Source organism: Enhydra lutris, unplaced genomic scaffold (assembly GCF_002288905.1).
Source record: "Enhydra lutris kenyoni isolate GAN:26980312 unplaced genomic scaffold, ASM228890v2 scaffoldscaffold36, whole genome shotgun sequence".
In the NCBI taxonomy this organism is placed as follows: domain Eukaryota; kingdom Metazoa; phylum Chordata; class Mammalia; order Carnivora; family Mustelidae; genus Enhydra; species Enhydra lutris.
Genome location: NW_019154120.1, coordinates 4,819,575 through 4,843,222, shown reverse-complemented (window position 1 = coordinate 4,843,222; position 23,648 = coordinate 4,819,575). Strand labels below are relative to the sequence as shown.

At 44.8% G+C, this 23,648-nt stretch overlaps 1 protein-coding gene across 2 annotated transcripts in view; it reads right to left on the bottom strand.

Moving 5' to 3' along the window:
- Positions 1-1,210: 1,210 nt before the first annotated feature.
- The window catches only part of LOC111154253 (F-box protein 15), a 38,705-nt gene continuing 16,267 nt past the window's right edge, over positions 1,211-23,648 (bottom strand). Inside the window, exons 8-9 of one of the 2 annotated variants that reach the window (XM_022513754.1) lie at positions 7,557-7,681; positions 1,211-1,594 (exon numbers count right to left, since the gene is read on the bottom strand). In XM_022513754.1, coding sequence (XP_022369462.1) covers positions 1,328-1,594; positions 7,557-7,681 — 392 coding nt within the window. In that variant the 3' untranslated portion in view covers positions 1,211-1,327. The remainder of the gene's footprint in view (positions 1,595-7,556; positions 7,682-23,648) is intronic. The other variant, XM_022513755.1, reaches the window with a different exon arrangement.

Below are 23,648 nucleotides of genomic sequence, written 5' to 3'. Positions count from 1 at the left end.
CATGACTCCAGCCACTGCCTCTCCATCCCCCAATGCTCACTCAGGTGGGGCAGGTGCTCTGCACCCCTCTGGTGGCACCACGAGATAATATGGCCCCTGTTCTCTGCTCTGACCCAGATTTCAGATTTCTCCCTTCCCAGGGCTCCAGCCCAGGCCCCAGAGGTCAGGACGGCAGGGACGGCTGTACTGTACTGTACTGTCCCATTTTTTCAATAGATAGATATTGAAGAAGAACCTGATATCTGTCCCAGATCTTTTCTTGTTGTCTTCAAGCAGCTCATACACACACACCCCTCAAGGGAGGAGCTGATCGGATAGCTTAGGATGAGATGGGAAATAGGAGGGGACACACACCGACAAGTCCCCCACCCCGCCCTGGAGCAACACGGCATTTCAGAAATCACTTACGAGGGCAACCTTAAGTAGGAGATAAAAACGTAATCAAAAAATAATCTGTACAATTTAAAACAAATTTAGAACCAAATCCCTAAAACAAAAGCACACAGCTCAGATGCGTGGTCCCCATATTTGAAAGCCAAGTACCTGTCAGTTGTCCTAAAACATCTGCACAGAGGATGTGCTCCCCTCTAACTCAGCCTTCCCGGGTCTCCACTAATATCCGGCTGGGGTCATTCACTGCAGTTGTATCACACTTTGTTCTTTTAAGCAGTAACAGTTTCTTCTGATGATTTGAGATACATCTTACCTCAGGAGATAGGCACTTGTCGACTTTAGTTTCACTAAATACTAATGTGGCTGCTGAATGCCGTGAACACAGCACTTTCTCATTTTAATGGACACCATGAAGTTCATATTTAAATGCACTTTTTCATTTTGGGTTCTAGCCAATAAAGAAAAAAATCCTCTATCTCTACAACATGTACTCACACACACAAACACATATACACAGACATATGACACACATACGCGTGTGCATAGTAATCACGCACACATGCACACAGACATATGTGCACACATACACACATGTACAGAGTCATCACGTGCACACACACACACACACTGATCACACACACAGTGATCACATGATCACATGCTTAAGCAGAATGCCTTGTCTTTTAAATTTTAAGGGCAGAAGAGAATTATCTTTTCCCTTATTTTATACAAATACATGCTATTTTCTTGTTTTAAAAATTTAACTTAATTCTCTAAGCATTACTTTTAAAATGACCCAGGAATCAAATTTCTAATGTGAAAGAAGGAGGCATCAAACAGACGATTGCTTTATTTCAACTTCCAACACCAAGAACACAACCGGTGAGCACTCCAAAACAAACAGCAACAGGAATTCGCCACCTCCTGCCAGTACTTAGTACGCTGTCCCAAACCACTGGTTTATTTTTGCTGTCCTCAGGTAAAGGACCAGGCTGATGATGAAGTATTCTTCCGTCTCCTTGATCCACACCAGCTCCACGTGCACTTTTCCTTCCAAGTCCACGTAGTCAACACAGTAAGTCTGTCCCAAGAAGTTAGGCCCATCAGAGGGCCCAGAAGATCTCATGCAAACGGGGGAACTGAAACACCAAAAGGGCTTCCCATATTCATCCAAAAGGGTTACGTCCATTATAGAACAACTCTACAAGATAAACACAAATACTCATGAGTGTAAGGGCAAAATGGCCAGCTGGACCTGATTTCCAGGTCTAATGAACACACGCACAAATGTGTAAATGAAGCCTTGTCACGAAGGGTGAAGTGAAAGGGCAGGGAGGACAGAAAATAGAAGAGAATTACAGAAGCAGGCAGGGCCACACCAGGACAATGGGAGATCAGGAAGCGCTGGAGGGACTAGGAACCAGGGGCGTTAGGGGACGGCGGGGTCATGAGGACGGCAGGGAGGCTGCCCATCACCTCCACCACCGCAAGCAGCCACTAGTGCCAATAAATGCGTCTCCAGTAAACAAAAGAGCACTGAGACAGGGACGGAGGCCGTGCAGAACGGCCCAGGTGACCATTACACGCCTGCAAAGAGACAGTAAGCCAAGCCCTCAGCAGCTGGAGGCAGTATTCATAAGCCACACTGAGCAGAATCTGGTATCCAGAGGTGAGGGCAAGGTAGAAGGGGCGCTAACCTCCCACTCTCTCCCTCCCACTGCTGCAGAAGAGCGGGGTCTGGGGAGAAGAAACGTGTCCCTTACAGACCTGCCGCATCTACCATGCCGCGCGAAGAGTCACTGCTCCACGGGGACTTGAGTCAGGGGGAGATGCTGCTGATGATTATTATTAACGAGCTACAGTTTTACATTTATTTTTTAATTGTGGTAAAACACATGCAACAAATCTTCACCTTCATAACTATTTTTAAGCATACAGCTTCCTGGCATTAAGTGACACTGCTTCGCAGCCTCAGCACCGTCTGCCTCCAGAGCTCTTTCCATCTTGCAAGCCCGACACTCTGGACCCATGAAATGGTAACGTCCCAGCCCTCCCTCCCCTCAGCCCCCGGGAACCACCATTCTAGTCAATGTTTCTGTGAACTGGGCACTCTCGGTACTTCATGTAAGTGGAACCCTACAGTATCGGACCTTCTGCGTCTACCTTATTTCATGTAACATAGTGCCCTCAAAGCTCGTCCATGTTGTAGCATGGGCCAGGATTTCCTTCCTTTGGAAGGCGGGACAGCAGTCCACAGCACAGCAGTCCACACCACACTGTGTTTCTCTGTTCAGCTGCAGGCGGACACTGGGTTCCTACCACCTTTTAGCTCTTGTGACTAATGCTGCTATGAGATGAACATGAGTATGTAATGTTAGCTCTATTTTTTAACATGTTCTATTTACTAGCCACTAATCCAGGCAGTTTACATATACTATTTTATTACATCCTCAAAAATTATTTTCCTCAAGAAACTATGAAGCAATATCAAGGCTAAAATCCTCTAACACTTCCCATTTTAGAAATGGCTCATGATTTGCCATGACTTGTGCCCTGTGTTAGTGTTTTATTAATTGGAACTTAAATGCTTACTCTTAGATATCCGTATAAAATGAACATTGATATCAACCTAACTATAGACACACAGATAGTACAGATGTCTACATAGAGAGATACATAAAGATATTACAGATGTCAGCATAAACACTGCTTTCAGAGATCTACACATGGTTCAATGTGGCCAACGGTGGGGACCATGTGGACCTGAGTATGATCAGGCCAGAGTCCCGACTCAAAAAAAGTGTTTCTCAGAGAGAAACTAAAGGAACACAAACATTCCAGAAGTTAAAAAAAAAAAAAAGAGAGTGAGAGCTGGTCTATTAAGTGAGTGATGAGAAACGGTTCCCGCCTCTGGAGGAGACCTGAGTGAAGAACCAGCCACAGGAACCACCCCCAGTCCCCGACGGCAGAGAGTGTGGCCCAGAGCCAAAAGCCCCCATGCACATGAGGCGGGGGTCACCCGGCGAGACAGCCAGAGGAGCCCAACATCAGACCTTGCTCCTGATGACCTTCCAGGTCCCGGAACAGCGCACGTCCACCCACCACCCCATCTGCTTCTGGCAGAACAGGGCCCGCCATTCATAGACCACGGAGAAGGGCTTGCTGAAGCTGAGAACGGGGGAGCCACAGCCAACCCTGGGAGCCACAGTGTATCTCTGTGCTGAGGTCGCTGAGCCCTTCTAGAATAAACAGCCATCATCATGGCCGTTTGAAGAAGGAGGCTCTGCGGCCACGTCAGTGCCCAAGATAAATCCCGGGTCGGGTGGTCACACTGACCCACTGCCCTTTGTCGTCTGAGCCGCGGGCTTAGCAGCCTCTCAGGTCTGTTCCTCAGAACCTCAGCGAAATCCAGTGGCTAGAAGAAGCATGAGCAAGGAGGGGACCATGGAGGAGAAGGGGACACCCCGGACTGCCCCAACATTTGAGGAAGGTGAAGGAGGACATCACGGAGGAACAGTCAACAGGTATAAGAACTCTTCGAGAAGGACGCTGCTCACGAGCCCTGCGCCCTCCAGGAAACGGCTTCCTCTGTCTGCTCCCGGCCCCCAGCCGCCTGCGAGGCGAGCTCCCGACGCCCACCCGGTTCTAAAGGCCTCGCATTCTCCAACCCCTTCTTACCCCATGGAATGCCTGGCACATGGTGGCCCAAAACCCTTCAACTGCCTCCCAGGACACAAACTCAACTCCAAATTCTCTACCCTGGGATGTGAGGCCCTTCATGAGCCGTGAGCCGCCCAGCCTGCCTCTCCACCTGCCTCCTGCTACTCCCTCCTTCCTCGGGGCATTCCTCACCGAGCGGGGAGCCAGGTCACAAGGTGGATCCGCGGCCGCTGCCGGGCTCTTCCGCCCCTCCCCAGTCCCTGCGGACACCCAAGCCCTGCTTCACAGAGCACAGGCCACCTCCTCATGCACGTGGGATGTCGGGTTCCTCCCAAGGTGCAGACTCCTTCAACCACCCAGCACTGCCAGCAAACCCGCCAGGGCATCTTTCCTGGGGGCTGGGGTGGGGACACAGCCACCATCACACCCTGAACCCATGACCCGCCCATCGGCGGGCTTCACTATTCTTGCACAAAGCACAACCGCAGTTATACTAAAATATCTAGCTTGAATCACAACGGATGTCAAGCCCCGTACAGATCTAAAAGTAACATTAAAATAACACCCAAAATGCCAAGGCATGAAGGATGAAGTACAAGGGACGGGTATGAGAAAAGCCTTCCCGAAGGAAACTCCAACCCTCAGCACTTCCACTAGGAATGGAGAGAAGGCACGAGAGTGTTTGGGTCGGACGACATGGACTTCTCCCGAAGGCCGCAGCAGGCCGACCTCCCCGGCCGTCCACACCGCGACTGTAAACCCACGGCGACCAGTCAGAGGGCAGCAGGTCTGTGTGGACTCGGGACTAACAGCAGCCACGGCAGGCAGCTCTACTACGCCTCTGAGGTCACAATCTAACTTTAAAAAAAGAAAAAAAGGGCGCCTGGGTGGCTCAGTGGGTTAAGCCTCTGCCTTCGGCTCAAGTCATGATCTCAGGGTCCTGGGATGGAGCCCCGCATCAGGCTCTCTGCTCTGTGGAGAGCCTGCTTCCCCCTCTCTCTCTGCCTGCCTCTCTCCTACTTGTGATCTCTGTCAAATAAATAAATAAAATTAAAAAAAAAAAAGAAAGAAAAACTCATCAGCAAAGATGTGATGTTTTTAAATGCTGACAGTTGAGGGGCGCCTGGGTGGCTCAGTGGGTTAAAGCCTCTGCCTTCGGCTCAGGTCATGATCCCAGGATCCTGGGATCGAGCCCCGCATCAGGCTCTTGGCTTGGTAGGGAGCCTGCTTCCCCCTCTCTCTCTGCCTGCCTCTCTGCCTACTTGTGATCTCTCTCTGTCAAATAAATAAATAAAATGTTTAAATAAACAAATAAATAAATAAATAAATGTTGACAGTTGAGTAATCGCCCACATAAAATAATGAGTTGCTGACATTGGACTGTGGTCACTCAGGCGACAGATATGTTTGGTCTGAACGGCCTCTGGGCAGCGAGGGTGGGCTGGCGGCCCTCACACCTCCATGCTCCTGTGACGGAGAAGACTCCTCTGGGCACGGTAAACCAGGAGGCCCTCCGAGAGCCCACCCATGACCACACGGCAGTTCAACAACACGGCGCCACAGGCAGCTCCTCCCTCTGTCATTACCACGATCATTAATATCCGTCCCGGGCACAAAGTCACTGGCTTGGGGGACACTTCCTCAATGACCTGCGCCCCGATGGCGGTGCTGGGCAACAGGCCAGGAGGCTGTTTCCACAATTTTCACCACAAGCATGCCACTTTGTTTTCTGGTGTTTAATAGTTACATGTATCTAAGAAACCTTTTTATAGTTTACCCTTGTTCATAAAATGTTTTTGACGTCTTGAGAGCAATTTCTTAAAACATGTTTTATAGTTTCACTAGTTACACTGCTCAGATGCCTGAGGGAAATTCCCGATCTGCGTGGCGAACACAAGGGACATGAATGACATCACTTACTTCAACTTTTCTCCTTTAGGAACTCTGAGGACACCTCAGTCCTAATACCAAAGCCCAAATTAGGAACAGTTAAGTACAAATGGTCCTCACCCAGCCAGAGCCGGCCCATGGGAGAGGGCCTAGCCATGGAGCCCCGCTCCATCTCCCCCCAGAGCCCAGCTGGGAGAAGGAACTGCAGGGGGGACAGTGTGCGGGGATATGCAGTTCATGCCTGACCTCAAGGACTCGAAACCTCATTTTCAGATACAGCCATTTTGCTGGAAACATGCACTCTTCAGTCATGTCAGTCTAGTGACCTACAGAATCACGGCCTGGAGCTCAGTTTGAAGCTACACCTTTGGCCTCTGGTTGTTGTAAAAAATCTGTTCCCGCATTTGCAGCTAAAATGCTATTTAGGATGGTCTGTTCCGCAGCTTAGTCTGCCCTACATAAAGTCCCACCAGAGACTGTGTGTGTGACAACGAGAGCTGGGACAGAGCTTTGTTTCTCTGCAGAATTACTCCACCTCCCTCCCTCTGCTCTCATCCTGCTCCAAATACCAGAAAACACAGAACAAATTACATCAGTTTTATAATCACACAGACATGTTAAGTCTCCTGTATCTGCATTCTGCCTTTCTTGGATCTCAAGGTCTACTCCAACTTTAATATTTTATTTCAGTACATATTTTTATAAGACCCATTAAAAAAGCCAGGTATGTGTTCTTAAAGACATGAAACAATATTCTTTTGTATATGATAAAAATACTCTGTACCAAAGTTGAAATATTTCTTTACAAATAAAGAGAATAAAGCAGTTCATTGTATCAAACAGCAAGTGGCCCAAGAGATATTAATGATAATTAGCTGTTTTTAACACTCAATGATAACATGCTCTCGTGACCATCAGTAATTATTCTAACAAGGCGTCCACACTCGTACAGAGGTATGTTACTGAAGACAGATGTCACTGGCTCACCAGGGATACACAAGTCCGATTCATCCCGTAAAACGAAGATGGAGAACAATGAGAAGCAGGGGCAGCCATGGGCATGAGATCACAGAAGAAATAAACTCCGTCTCAAGTGCTCTCACTCTCCTCCGCCCCCTTCTCTTCCCTCCTTCCCTGCCGACTCCCAACCACTAAATAAACTCTCCCATCCTTGTGGCTAATTTTTGGTGAGGCACAAATTAATGTAACTGTTCAAGGAAGGGTATTCAAGGAAGTCTCTATATCCTGACTTATAACTTGGTGTAAGAGCAGTTAAGACGGTGAGTAAATGCTACTTGCATGGTCCAATCTAGAGCTCCACTTTCTCTCCACAAGACAGACAGACAGAGGGGCTTCAAGGGATGGCAGGGATACAAAAATGTCACGGCATACTACCCACCACTCCTGCTCCACCACACTCCACAAAAGACAGGCGGCACTCAAGAAGCATTGGTTGAACAGATAACTGGCTGTCAAAAACGAAGAGAATGTGCACATATCTTCAGACATTACAATAGTAAAACCAGGACTTAAAAAGCAGTATCATAGATATACATCGACATTTTTTTTATTCCACAGAAGCCAGGTTACATTAAGAAAATAAAACAAATTACCTTTATACGGCCATCGAAAACATCAGTTCTCCAAGAGAGGCCAACTTTTCCAATAAGAGGTAGGTGTTCTGTGTTATTTTTAAACCTTATAACAACAAGCTTCACATATCCATTTTCAATGGATCCTGAAAAGATGTAAGATTTTGTAAATTACAACATACCCATGTGGGACAAGTCAAGACTCTTGAGGCTTGCTGCTTCCTAAAGAATGCCTCATCTAGCCACGTCCTAGATGCAGGCATCTGGCTGGAAGCGGGCGGCAGGCCCGTGCTCCAGAGACAGAGACACGAGTGTGGACCCTGGAAACGTGCAGCCCCCCTCAAAGTGGGGTGGGGAGAGCGGCCTGGGGTGAACCTGGATCTTACATGTCACTGATGAGAGATTGCTAAGGAGGCCGAGGTTCTCCTGATTTGACTAAGCTCACAGCAGGACAATAGTACACAGGAACTGGAGCTTCTCGGAAAGCTGATGCCAGAGCGGCCCAGACATGAAATGTGAGGGAGCAAGGAGGGCGAAGTCCACAGGACTGAGGACCTTGAGAGCAGGGCAGTAGGGAAGAGATGCGAAGCCCCATGCACATGAAGGGAGCCAACATCTTTCACGTGCTTATTGGTAAGTACAAATCCTTGCACTTCCTGCCAACAGCTAAGGACAGAGGCCCAGCCCCTCCTCTGATGAGATAAATGTTGACTAAGAGCCACCTGGCCACCAGCAAGGGCCCATGAAGACCCAGGCATGCAGGTTCCACTTTCTAAGGCCTGATGCTCAGAGAGCCTCCAGGACGAGGCACTCCGCACACTCTCCTAGCGTCCCCTGAAAAGTGACCAGCACGCGGGACAATGTTAACAGCTCCTTCACTCCTACTCGGCAAAGGGAGTCACGGGGCAAAGCAGATGGAAGGATGGGGAAGAACAAATGTTCTTTGACCCTAGGTGAGTTATTCCAGGGGACAAAATAAAGCCAAAGCTAGGTTGCCTTAGGAGCCAAAGCCCTACCCAGGAATTCGGCACAGTGTCGTCCCTGAAGCCGAGCCTCAGTGCCGCTCTGCCAGCAGCCTCTCCCACGACACAGTAATGGCTCTGAGCAGAAGAGCCCGTTGGAGCCGAGCTTTCCAGCCCTGCAGGAGGGCACCGGGAGCCTGTCTGTCCCCAGGACAGAGGCAGCTCCCATGGCGTCCCCTCCCTGCTGAGTAATTAGCAAGAACCACGCAGCTTCTCTCCTCCTCTCCCCCAGCACCGGAGCAAACACCAAATGACACTGACCCTTCCCAGCAACAGCTCCCTGTGCCCTCAGCAGGGCTGGACCGAAGCAGGGAGGAGATCTGGGAGAAGCCAAGCCTCAGAGGAGACGCGGTAATGACATTCTGAGTGGATCAGATGTGGCTCTGCTCTGCTCTGCCTTACTGCACAGCCATGTGCAAAACCGAGAGAGACCTCCGACCGCTGGCATGCACGCCGGCAGCCAGGCAGGAAACCACGAGTTCGTCTTCCATGTGGCTTGTCCTCAGGACACTGCAGAAAATGGACCCCAAAGTACAACAGCCAGTAACATCTCACTGGCAATTGTCTCAGCTAATGAACATGAAATCTCTGTGGACGCAAGGACTGTTGTTATTTAATTACCAAATAGTCTCCCACTTCAGAACAACTGTAACATTTGCAGGATCTTGAAAGGTCAGAGCTCTCTCTGCACACTCTGTAAGTGCTTGTATCTATCAGAGAAAAAGGTTAAGCTCACCCTGCATTTAAACAATCTGTGCATTGAATGTATGTGTGAAAATGTGTATATATAAGATAGGCAATATTTTTGAGTACTGTATGCCAACCACTGGGTCAAGCACTTTATATATAGTACTTTAAAAGAACTACTTTAAAATATCTTAAAATCCTACTATTAATTAGGTATTATAGTTTTCTGAGTTCACAGGTGAGACAAGGACACACAGAGAGATGAACAGTACATCATCCAAGGTCATACCACTAAGTGGCAGAGACATGATTCACACATTATGTGTCTATTACAAGACGGATCTTATAGCAGATTAAAACATATACAAAAGGGGAAACATAATCTCCTATTTGCTTAAATACTGAGAATTTATAATATAGATTTAAATTCTCACGTGGTTTTGTTTTCGTATTACTGACAGTAGAGAAAGACCTATATACTAGCAGACAATATATGCTGGGGAATCCCTTCCAGCTCCCCAAATCTATGGCACTTCCTGCATCTGTGAGTCCCAGGCTTACTCATCTGCCCTCCCCAGCCTTCCTATAACTAGGTTAGAAGTGGCATGGGTTCCTTCACTTGAGCTAACACTCACCACTGGAAACCATAAAAAACATAAGCTCCTTGCTATAGGTCTTGGCAACACATTTTTGGATCTGACTCCAAAAGCAAAGTCAACAAAAGCAAAAGTAAATAAATGGAACCGCAGCAACCTAAAAGGCTTCGACACCACAAAGGAAACCATCAATAAAGTGAAGAGATAACCTACTGAATGGGAGAAAATATTTGCAAATAATATGGCCAACAGAGGTTGCTATGCCAAATATATAAAGAACTCATAAAACTCAGTATCAGAAGAAAATCCAATTAAAAAAGGGACAGAGAATCTAAATAGATCTTTTTGCAAAGAAGGCATCCAGATGACCAACAGATACATGAAAAGATGCTTGACATCACTCTTCATCAGAGAATGCACACCAAAACCACCCAGAGATGTCTCCTCCCACCTGTCAGAATGGCTGTTATGAAAAACAAACAAAACAACAATGACAACAACAACAAAAACGAGAAATAACAAGCATTGGTGAGGATGTGGAGAAAAGGGAACCCAAGTGCACCGCTGGTGGTAAGTAGCTGCACTAATTTACACTTCCCACTATGGAAAACAGTATAGATGTTCCTCAAAAATGTTTTTAAAAAAACTACTATATGATCCAGCAACTCCACTTCTGGGTATCTGTCCAAAGGAAATATAATCACTAGGCCAAAAAAAACCTTTGCCTCGCCATGTTCACTGAAGCATTATTTACAACAGCCAAGGCATGGAAACAACCTAAGTGCCCATTAATGATGAATGGAAAAAAATATGTAATATACATATAAAAAATCATATCAAAAAATATGTAACACACACACACACACACACACACACACACAGAGGAATATTATTGGCCACCAAAAAGAAGGAAATCCTTCATTTGCAAAAACATGGATGGACCTAAAGGACATAATGCTAAATGAGCTAAGCCAGACACATAAAGACAAAACCCTATGATTTCATTTATATATGGAATCTGAAAAACAAAACAAAAACATAAAACTCATAAATACAGAGAACACAATGATGGTTGCTAGAGGCGAGGAGTGAATAAAATGGGTGAAGCATGTCAAGAGGTACAAACTTACAGGTACATAATACGTAAGACACAGGGATATAAAATACAGCATGAAGACTACAGTCAAATATTTGTAGAGCCTACTTGAAAGTTGCCAAAAATTTCTCTACAGTGACAAATGGTAACTAGACTTATTACAATGATCATTTCATGATGTATAAATATCCAAATCATTATACCATAAACCAGAAAGTAATGTAATATGCCAATTATGTCTCAATAAAAAAATGTTTTTAGAGATACCATTAAGAAAATGAATAAGCCAGCCAGAGACTGGAAAAAGATATTTGTAGAACATTTATCTGCCAAAGGATTGGTATTCAGAATACATAAAGAACTCCTATAATTCAAGAATAGACAAGTCATTATCTTTAGAAAGGTGAAAGGATTAGTAGACACTTCAAAAAGAAAATAGGAAAATGGCCAAGAGGTACAGAGAAAAGTGCTCACCACTACCGGCCATTAGAGAGGCACAAATGAAAGCCATGATGATCAATCTCTCTCCTACACTCTGGAACAACTAAGATTTAAAAGACTAACAACATCAAATGTTGGCTGGGATATGGAGCAACCAGAACACTCATACAACACTGCTGGCAATACAAAATGGTACAAACACTCTAAAAAAATATTTTGGCAATTTCTTACACATAAAATGTACTTGTACATAATAAAATGTCTGACAATTTTTAATACATTAACCTCCCCCAAAACCCAACGATTCCAGTACTAGTACTTCGTCCAGAGAAATAAAAAACTTATCTCCACAAAAAAGACTTTCACAAAAATTCTGTAACAGCTTTACTCAGGATAGCCCCAAGTAGGAAACAACCCATATTCCCCATCCGTCCACAGGAAGACAGGTAAGCAAATTGTGGCATATTCACTCAATGGAGTATTACTCCTCAATAAATAGAAATGACATCAAGACTTGCAACAGTATAAATGAAACTCAAAGCATTTTGCTGAAAGAAAGAATCTGGACACAGAAGAGTACATCTTGTAGGATCGCACTGATATAAAGTCCTAGAAAAAGCAAAACTATCTATGGTGGGGAAAAAAAAAATCAGAAAAATGTATGTGGGAGTCCTTGTACTATTCTTGTAATTTTTTCTAGGTTGGAAATAACATCAAAATAAAAAGTTACCAAAAAAGTAGCACTCAATAAAGGTGAGCTGTTAGCAGCTCTATCAAGTTTCCTCTGAAGGCCCCCTTCTGCTTTTGACAATGAGGTGCTCTTTGCCTATCCAACCCGTAACTCTGGGAATGCCCAAATCTGTGCCCTTACATCTTCTTTCTCTTCCCTTAGGGAGTTTAGTCCCTCAAAACCTCAACATTCACCTCCATGGCTCATAGCACCCTTCATCCTACACTAAGCTCTTCCTTTTCTAAGCCCTGCTGCACATCCACCTGAACATTTAATTATACCGGATTGTTTCTGCATGTTAGATGTTTCCTAAAATAACCTACTGTCTTTGGGAATAAAGGTCATGTCTTCTATGGCATGATTAATGGCACTACTAATAACATTTCTCATTTCTCAGCCATGATTAGAATTCATTTTTTGCCCCATAAATAGAACAGAGGAAAGGCAGGAAGTAAAGAATGTTGGGAGGAGAGATGGACTGATTGGTTTGATGGAATGATTTTCCTAAGGCAAACAAGGAGAAAAGAGAAGAGGGTTAGAGAAGAACAGTACTGGCTGAGGCAGGAAAGGCAACACGGGCTCACTGAACACAAGCCTGGGCACTGAGGAATGTATTGCCCTAGCATGCCATCTGAGAGACCAACGGGAATTCATGGACTGGACGTCTGGAAGCAACTCCCAAGCGGGTGTATAAATCTTAGGTAAAGAGGAAGGACGACCCTACAAACTCAAAAATATTTGTCATCAAGTATTAACAACTGAAACCTGCAGAGACACCAACATTACAAAGGAATAGTTAATAACAAGACAGAAAAGTCATCAGACTCAAATGATCGATAGAACAGGCACCTGCTCTTCAGGTGAGAAAATCTTGAGTATTTCCCCCTTTCCTTGCTGGGTATCTATCAAAAATCTCTTCAAGGCAAACAGATAGTTTCTCTCTTTTTATCAGCTAATTTTTTTCAGATACCTCTCTTATTTTCTAAACCCCTGATACACATGAAATTTAAGTAGTTCGATACAGACCTCAGCTAATTTTTTTCAGATACCTCTCTTATTTTCTAAACCCCTGATACACATGAAATTTAAGTAGTTCGATACAGACCCAGATCATGAACTATGAAAAGAGAGGAGGTCTCCGAGTGTGATGAGGATCAGAACTTTCTCCCCCAGTTTCACCTGCTGTGTGGATGGCAAGAGTGAAATGAATTGGAGCTGCGATGGAAAGAGACTGGAAGAGGAGAACTCTCAAATCCGTAGGACAATTTCCCTCCCAAGTCCACAGCTGGTAAGTTGACAACATCAGTAAAATCTCCTAAGTCTCTGAGTCTCTACTTCTCTCATACTAGCGAGAACCCTTAACAGGCTACACTTGCTGTTGGCCTTGCTCCCGGTGCTGGTGATAATACTCGATTTTCAACAGGATGAACTGTGTACTTAGACTCTTTAAAAACTCACTGCTCCTTAATTGAATCATGTTTCAAAATAACTTTTTCCATTGATGTAAAAATTTAGACTTTTTCAGGTATTTTTCACAAGACCCAATCCTATCTTCCTTGCCTGTGGACCAATTTTACATTAATCCAGTTGGTTTGAGTACACGTTACTTTTTCTAGGCTACTCTTTCCAAAGATGTTTAGGGACAAGGTGTATGGCTATTTGTTTTGGGCTCTCCAACATCTGTTCTGCCTTTCTCACCAAGCCTGTTCTTATATTCCTCAGAGACACACCCCCAGATCAGGCTCCATATTTCAGATGGAAGCTGCCAGGCTCAGACAGAGAGCTTCCCATTCGCCTGGCACACGTCTGAGTCAGGGACGAGTTCCTAAGCCAACGAGAACCAAGGAGGTGCAATGAAACTCTTGGGGAGGGGGTGCTGGCAACGGGAACCTCACACTAGGACATGAGATCTGGAGCGGCCGAGTTGCTGTGAAGGAGGAAGTCTAACCCAGAACACGGTGAAGCAGGACGAATCAGAATGGGAGAGGCGAGGAGGGCAGACAGGCTGTCTAGACGCATCCAGTCCCACTGGCAGGCACTAAGCCCTGATCAAACTGTTTGAAATAAAACCTTCTCCTGGGTTTTTCAACAACATGAAACTCTCTTGCTAAGCCAGTTTTAGGTTAGGTTTTCCATAGTTTTCAACCCATTGTTTTCATCTGTACAGAAGTGGGGTTTTCCTCTTAAAAATAATTTTTGAATCAGAAAAATGAATATAAGTGAAAAAGTAAGAAGATGATGATGGGAAAACATATTTGAGATGATGCTGAGACACAAACGGCTCTATACAGGTCCCAGAGGAGGTCAGGGCAGATATATTTAGGAACAGAAACTGGGATATACTTTCTGGAAAGAAGTGGGACATCTTTTTCTCTGAAACAGAAAAGAACCCAAGAACACAAAGAGACTGTAATATAGTGACAATGTGACAGCAGATGAGAGAGGAAAATCAGGAAGCACAGAGGTGACAATGTTTCTTAGCACATCAGGTAGTAAGCCCAAGAACAAGGAACAGAGCAGGAAGAGGGCTCTGATCATATCTAAACAGCCCTTCCATGACACATAAAGGGGACTTGACGCGAGTTGATTAAGACTTCTGGGTCGCAACAAGGGGTAAATCAGAGTCTGAAAGCACCAACGGTCCGTATTGGTGATTTCCCCCAAGGGGCCGGGGGCACTGAAGTGAGGAAAGCAGAGTCGCGGGGAGCAGTGTTTTCATTATCCAATGCAGGGACGCCACAGGGCAATAAGGAAAGGGGCTCTCCGGTGACTGACACCTAACACGGAACCCCAGCTGTGTGCCCTGAAAATCATGGCAGAAAGGGAAAGAAGAAAGAAGAAAGAAGAAGAAACAACCCAAAAAGGTCTGTTGAAGACACAGAATTCATGGACGGTAACATCTTTGTGACCTAAGAAGCGGCTTTACTAAGTTCAACATCCTGACGGTCTACAGTTCTAATAACAACTAAATTCACACAAGGGAAAAATTAGAAAACCCATTTCTTATGTTTCTTATTAGAGGTAACTTCCTCAAGCTGCTTGTTTTAAGAGATTCCATTTTTCACTCTTGCCTTAATAAATATCCATGAAAAATCACGATGTTTACTATTTAAACAATATCCTTGAAAGTGAAAACAAACAAAATAAAAACCTCATATCCTTCCTTTTGAATTATTTTTAAAATTCAAATCACCAGAGAGAAAGAAAAAACTCAAAATGTGAGGATGAATGTCACACAGAAGTCAGAGTGCAGAACAGCAGAAGATGAGAGGGACCCACACAGAGGCCTCTCCTCACTGGGCCTGACTTGGACACGGCCTGGGCTCTTCTGCTGCCATTTGGAAACCCTTCCATTTCTAACAAGGAGCCCTGCAGTTTCATTTTGTACTGGGTCCCACAAATCACGTGGCCTGTCTCACCTCCAGATAGAGTACTTCAGCTCCTGATGAGCCCTGGCATAAAAGGTACAGCGATGTGTGTTCTCCTGTTCTGTGAACAGTAATCTGTAATGCTGATTTTTCATAATGCTGATTTTTCACCAGATGGACAAAATAGGGAAATGTATTAGCCACCACCAATGAAGATGCTGTAAAGAATTATCTGTTCTAATTTTCAGAGGTAATTACCACCCAGACAGGAGTGTACTATTTCTAATGTCTTCCTGTTATGATAAATGCTTAGAGAGAATAATCTGACCTAGAAACATAGAAAGTAATTAGTATCCACAGAGGGAACAAAACAAGTCATTTATTTTTGGAATCACAATAGTAAAAATGAGGTAACATGCTACATATGAAAAACATCCGAAACAAACTACTAAAACTTTATAAGCAGAATTTCTTTAAAGACAGGTTACCTGGGCTTATCAGGTTCTGCTGCTGAACAAATGAAACCCCACTTTTCTGGAGGAAAAGGAAGTTTCTGAAACCCATACCTTCTTTTTCTCCTAACATATTCTAGCGTGTCTTACAGACTTAAGTATTGAACATGCATTATTTAATCAGTATTTTAACGAAGAGCATGTTCCAGAAACTCAGTAGGTCATAGCCTGAATCTAAGAGATCACGGAAACATGAGCTGCAAAAATTCACCCATGATGGCAACACAAAAATGAAGCCTCAGTGAGTGGAGGGTTCACACAGAGAATGCTTCTCTGGAGGCAGCGACAGAGACTTAAATAAAGGAGAGAGAGAGTCTGAAACCCTAAAAGGAAAGAGATCACTGCCTGCCTTCCAAATTGACGTACACTTTTAATGCAAATCTGGTCAAAGTCCAAATGAGATATTTTAAAATCTGGCTGAGTGGTTATTAAACACATCTAAAAGAATAACTGGATGAAAATAGAGAAAACGTAGATGATTCATCAGTAAAAAATTTTATATTGGAGGAGGGTCATATAATTTCATAACGGAAACATGAGAGGGTACAGGTGGGCTCAGTCGGATGAGCGTGACTCTTCATCTCAGGATTGTGAGTTCAAGCCCCACACTGAGCGTATGGATGACTTAAATAAATAAGTAAATAAACTGAAAAAAAAAAAAACAAAACCCACAAGTAAAGCTCAAAATATCTTCTTGCCTGGTAGGGACATAAGAAGGAGGGATGCTTATTTTCAACAGAAAAAGTCCCAAGAGGGAAGGGCTTGGGAATCCATAGGCTTTGAACATTTTATGTCAACCAAAAGGAAGTGTGGGTTTACACACAAGAGATCCAAAAATGATATACACTAAATTAAAAGACAAAAGACAGAGGAGAAGTGAGTTGGGGGAAACTGGAGGGGGAGACAAACCATGAGCGACTGTGGACTCTGAGAAACAAACTGAGGGTTTTGGAGAGGAGGGGGGTGGGAGGTTTGGTGAGCCTGGCGGTGGGTATTATGGAGGGCACGTACTGCATGGAGCACTGGGTGTGGTGCATAAACAATGAATTTTGGAACACTGAAAAAAATTAATTTCTTTTTAAAAAGCAAAAGACAAAATAGAGAAAATATTTTCAATAAACACAACTCCTATAAATCGTAGAAACAACAGAACCAATCAAATAAGCACATGGAGATTCAGTTAGAAGAGAAATGTAAAAATGGACCTCAGGGCCGCAGCCCAGGCCAAGCATCCTGGCGGCGCCCCCAGTACCTGCCTGACCCTGAGAGTCCTTGGAAGGCAGGCTCAGATGTGGCCACACTTTGCAAGCAAGGACACTGAGCGCTGGCCATGGCCACGTGCCTGTGAGGGGCAGCAGTGAGGGGGCTCCTGTGATGATGCCTGCCCCCAGCCTACCCGGTGGCCACTACAACCACCCGCCTCTACTGTAGTCAACAGCTTCTGTAAATAGTCAGGCTAACATTCAAAGACACGTGCAGATGTAAAACAACCAGATGTCACTTTCACTTCTCAAATCAGCCAGTATTTTTCAAAATAACGTTCATCACAATAGCACTACAATCATGAAAAGCCGAGACCGAAAGGCCCATTAGGAAAATGGGCTAATACATCATGATAAAACCAAACAATGGGAGGTCATACAACTTTTCAAGAACAAATTTGCTAAAACGATTTAGTGACATGGGAAAATGCCCACAGCGGTAAGGGGGGAAAAGGCAGAGTATGTTCACGGAATGTGGTCCACAGATAGAAATAGAGCTGGGTGTTTGAAAATGGGCCAAAATACAAACAATAGTTGTCCTAGGAGATTTTTATTTGCTTCTTTATAAACTTCTATATATTCAGAATTTTTAAATCCTATAATAAAAAAGCATTCGATTTTAAATGCATTTTTCTAACAACTGGAAAAGTCAAATGACAGAAGCAGCATACTTTAAAAATCCTTCCCCTTTGCTTCTTTTCTAACGTGCTCCCTCCCAATCCTGATAAAAAGGCTACAACATGCTGTCCTGGGCAAAACCCTTTTCCTTCAGGTTCTGAAAACTGGTAATAATTAGCTTGATACAAAGATCAAAAAATACACTTTCCTTCATACTTTGCATTGCTGATCATGCCTTTTTTCAAGCTCTATTTACACTTCAAAACGCAGCTGCAGTATTTCCTGCCTGCTCCTTCCAGAGGCTGGGCCACACTCTCACGGAAGTGCTCCTGGACAGTCGTGCGGAGCAGAGTCAACACAGCAGCCCGGGGACTGTCTGCTGGCGGGGCCGGCCTGTGCCCGTCCCAGCACTTGGGAGTCCACCCGTGTTCCCACCGCGTCCTTCCGAACCCACAGCAGCGGCTCCTCCCATCGTCATCAGAATAGCCACGTGGTTTATGCTGTGCATCCCGCCCTCTGGGGGCCTGCAACAGTGCCAGGCAGAGGGGCCTCCCGGACCAGTCCCCAGCAAGAACGCCGGGCTCTGAGTCTTTAAACAAGCTTCTCAGGCAGACAACCTTGCACGCATGTTTTCACACTCATTCCAGGAGAAAATAAGTACCTCCCAGGCGACTGCCCCACACAGGGCTTCCTTCTGCAGGCCCCACACATACCTTCTCCCCTTCGCCAATTTGCTCTGTACCCTTTCACCATAACAAACCTTAGCCATTATTACTACTACATCCTAAGTCCTGTGAGTTCTCCTAGTGAATCACTGAACCCGGGGCTGGCCCTGGGATACCAATGCCAGCAGTCCACCCACATTTCTGAAAGAACAAAAAGACAGCAAGCAGACAAAGAAACTACACTTCTACAAGCTTAAGTCACGGTTTCATTCACAAACCCCTTTCATTATTTCCTTCACTGTTTATCTCTCCTACCCATTGCCTTTCATAAATCCACTTTAGGTGACAAAACATTTCTTCTCCTAAACATCCTTTTAGCTTTATTTTAGGGACCATACACAAAGAAGCAGGTAGCAAGTATGGGCAGGTAGAGGGATCATCAATTTTTCTTTGAAGAGTGATAATATGGATCCTTTTAAGAAACCTCTGAATCCATCCATGACTTGTCAAGGTGACAGAACACATAAAAATACAAAGAGAAAACTTCCCAGTTTCCTTGGGGGAGGAATACAACAAAATTCCAAGGGGAGGGAGTGAAAACTTTTGGGAAAGAAGGAAGGACACAGATCCTTTCATTCACAAGGAGGTAGTGCCGAGAGGGAGGAACTCCTGCCCTCAGTACAATGTCTGAGGGAAAATAATGTCTGGAATCTTGAGCAATATCTTATAAAATGAGGTCCTAAGCTACTCCTGAGCACTCCAGAATGGAGCCCACTCTGATTGGAAAGGGCGAAGGCAGCTGAAGAATCCTGCAGGGCTGGGCGGTCACCAGCCTGGGAACTCAGCGCACCAGGCCAGCGCGGGGATCCAACCCCGAGAGGCATTAGCAATGGCTTCAGGTGGATGAGGACAGGCCTGCCGCACGCAGGGGCCTTGCTGGGGAGCGGCGGAGGTCCTGCTCATCCTGGGTATCTCCCACCGAACCAACTCAGACCTGACCTCTTCTCTGTGTCAACAGTCCCACTCCAGGCACCAAGAACTAACCAGGGTCTTCCGCTTTGTTTGTAACAGTAACATGTGTGGTAAAAAGGAAAAAAAAAATCTAAAGGACCTTGTAGCAAAGTCCATGAGACAGAGTTAAGAAAAGAGAACAAAGGGCTGTCTTGTTCAGAGAAAATACCGTGACAGAGAGGCCGAGCATCTCAACTGGCCAGAACTCACTCTGCTATTGCACTTCAGTATAAACATGGCACGAGCCTTTGGATTGTGTGTGTTCCCTGCAGAGACAATTCTGAAGAGCCTCTCAGCCCATTTTAGCCAAATGAGTCTATACGATGCGCTCTACACTACCGCGCTAGAGGAACACACACGCGTCCTCTAACAGGGAGGCATGCTCACACACACAGGTATATCGTGGTACAACTCATTAAAACAGCTAGTGATTGCTGTGCGGTGCACCCCCACATTTGGGAGAATAATCTGATAAAAGACTCTGGAGGCACAAAAGATGTGTACAGCTCGCGCCCATCTCCGTGACACCGCACACTCTTGGTCAGTGGGTTTAACATGAGGTCTGGCCAGTCCCCTCCATGCATTTTCAAAATTTAATCAAGACCTGGATGGTGATCACATGAGTGTTTCCTTTACGATAATCTGTTTGATGCATTTCTCTGTGTCAGTGCACAACACAAAGAAGTTTAATTTTAAGAAAGAGAAAAAGCAAAGGAACAATTAATACACTGAACGGTGGTTAACACAATATACAGAACCAGCCAGAAGGGACACCCAGGTGGCTTCCAAGTTACTGGTAATGGTTCATTTCCTAAACTGTGTGGTGATTACATGGGTTTTATTGTTTATTTGTTTGTTTGTTTGTCTGGAGTCTGTACACACATCATATGTAGGAAAGAATATATTATCTCATAATTAAAATTTTAAAACAAAAATTTTGTCAGCCATTCTATATGCACATGAGTACGTCCAAATGGATGTAGACTCAACTTTGCAAGTTGCATCATAAATTCCCACAAGGATTTTTTAATAAAACTGCAGTGAATTTGTGGACTAAATTGGTATGTCCTCAGAATTCCTATTTAAAGGTGGAAAGCTGGAAATGACCCTACGCAATCACCAAATTCAGGCTCCGTTTAGAAGTTACGTCATATTTAATTAAAGCTGTGCCCTTTCCATGCCCTGGGTCTCCTGCTAAGTAGTCTGGACCCACACCGTTACCCTATCTGAACACTGCGCTGGTCACCTGGTCTGCCCTTCCAGAGGACCCCCCAGGAATCCCGCGTGCCCCGCACGTGCCTGTCACCTGGCTCAGCAGGCTCCGCGTCGGACATATCTATGCCCCGTGGCCGGCACACGTGTGTTCACTAACTGCTTGTTGACGAATGAATCAGATAAACAAATCCTACCTTGTCCCCTTTGCTTCCTCCGCTGCCTACAGATGGCCTCGTTAGAATCAGGCCGGGTTTCTCATGTCTCACTGATGACAGACAGTGGACAGAGCCACCTCAACGCTAGGGACACGATGATAAAACCTTTTATCCTTGATAGGGAGAGAAAGTGTTCTTAAAATGCAGGGCAAAGTGCTGTCATCCCCAACTGCAATGACAGGGCCAGAATTACTAAATATACCACATGGTACCACCAGAGAGTTTCTCAGAACCTGCAGAGGACATTCCAGCTTGTACTTTCCTCAAATGTTGAGAAGACGCCGATGGCAGCAGCGCCCTCTGCTGATTCCTGATCGCAGAAGCACATGCAGAGGAAACAAAGGCCTCTCGCTTGGGCAGGCTTCTCAAGGTGGAAATCTATTTTCTAGTTGTGAAAAGGGATGAAAAGTGAGTTACCCCCATCTCAGCTTCCCGTCCTCCTCCAACTTCCTCAGTCTCTGGGTCCAATCAGCCAGCCTACCCAGCGGGCCCCCAGCATCAACAAAACAGTGGCTCCAGGCTGCCTCCACAAGCCGTAGAGAAGGACCCAGAAGGACTGCCCTTAGGACGCCAACACTTTGAAAAGACAGACCAAGTCACACACACAAGAACACGTATTCGAGAAGCACGTCACTGAAAGTACAAATATACGGAAGACAGCGCAGCCCAGTGTTTAGGACCCACGCTCTGGAGACCGGCCTGTGCGGGTGCAGACAGCGCTCTAATATTAAAGAACTGACCTACACTACCAGCTGCAGCCTCTTACCAATAACACGGGAGAGAAAATAGTACCCAACTCACCGGCTTGCTATGAAGATTACGTTGCATAATTAATATAAAACATTCAGCAAGAACCTATAACGAGTGCCCACAAGTCTTCCCTGTACTGCGGTCTTCCTCATTAAGGGCACAGCTCAGGTATAAGGAATGCACACAAGGCTTAATCAAGGTAATGCTGTATTCGTTTAGAACTCTCCTGAAGTTCTACACACTCAGCCCTAAGACAGATCTGACCTAAGAGGACAGGAAGACACAGCACAGGCTCTCAAGGAGAGTGTAGATGGTGCTAGATAAGAAAGTCTGGAAGTGAGAGGGCACTTGAGGACGTCCTCGAGAGAACAATTTCTCCACTAACAGGACCCAGAGGGCAAACGCGTTTGTACCCTGCAGACAGACCACTGCAAGTTAACAGCCCCCTCAACAGTATATACCAGAAAGAGGGAGGAGATTTTCTTCTCTATTTCAATAACAGAATAAAGTTAAAAGGGATGAAGTACTGAGAAGAAAGGCAGAATTTTCACGCCTTCATAAAACTGGGAGGACTGTTCCCAGGGCAAGGCCCTGAGGAGAGGCTGCAGAGCACACTCAGGTCCAAGAGGGCTCATTCTCTAGATCACCTTCAGTTCCTTCCTGAACCAGAGACTCCAAGATCCTGCGCACAGCAGAAAGAGAACTGAAGAAAAACAAGAAACCCTGAGAATTAAAAAATAAAGCAGCCAACTCAAAAAGCTAGAAAGAGATCAAAATAAACCTAAATAAAACAGACGACATTCTAGGAAATCATATAAATACTAAAAACTGATTCAATGAAAAGTAAAAAACCTGATTATAACCAGATCAGAAGCAGATTTTTAAAAATGAAACTATAAATAATCTGAGTGTAAATGGAAAAACACTAAATACCAACAGTAGCTTAAAAATAAGCAGACACATGACATGAGAAGCTTCTGTCAGAAGCTCCAGGATGTTTCCCACTAGAAGACAGACTGAGGAAATTGGCTACGTTAATAGCATCACAGAGACGGAATCATATGAGCATCAGTACTGCCCAAAGACATAGTTGACATTTACCCACCATTCCCAATATTTTTTTTAAATCCAAGTACTTTAGGAATAGAAAGTTCCTTAACTGCCTTGTATAACACATAATACAAACCTAGAACAAACATCCCCAGTAATAAAACATTTTATTGACTTCATATCCTTATTAAGTTAGAAATCCCCCCATAAAAGGGAATTTGACAGTCTCTTTCAAAATTATATGTGCATTTGCCCCTTGACCAGCAATCCTCAGAAAGTATTCCAAAGACAAACTGGCGAAATATAAAAGGATGTATGGAAAACGTCATTTATTTACTATACCACTCTCTGTAATCGTGGAAACCACAGACAGAAACCATTAACAAACTGCCTATCTAAAGCTGGTTTCAAAAGACAGAATGAGAAAAATCTCCATGTCATTCTAAAGAGTAATCTCCAGAATCTATTACCAACTGGAAAAGAGCAAGGAACTTTCAAAAAGGAGTACAGTGTGCCCCTTTAGAAAAGCTGGGAGAAATAGAAACACGCGGACCTGTAGCATTGTATATTCAGAAAAGAGCATCTACGGAATAAGCCAAAGGCCAATATCAAAATACAGGGTCACCTCTGGAGGAAGGGAGAGAGCAGGGATGAAGGACAAGGGTAGAAGTAAACCTCCCCGAGCTTCCTTGTTTATAGTTTCAACGATAAACCATGTAAATGTAGGATGAAAAATTTTTTATGTAAATATAGAAGGAAAGCAATCCTGAAAAATAAAAAAAATCAACTGAAACAAATCACTCTGGTTGTACGGTAAGTGGCAGCATAACCACACCGAGGACTACTTTGGGTGTTTTCACTCTCTGGCATGGTGC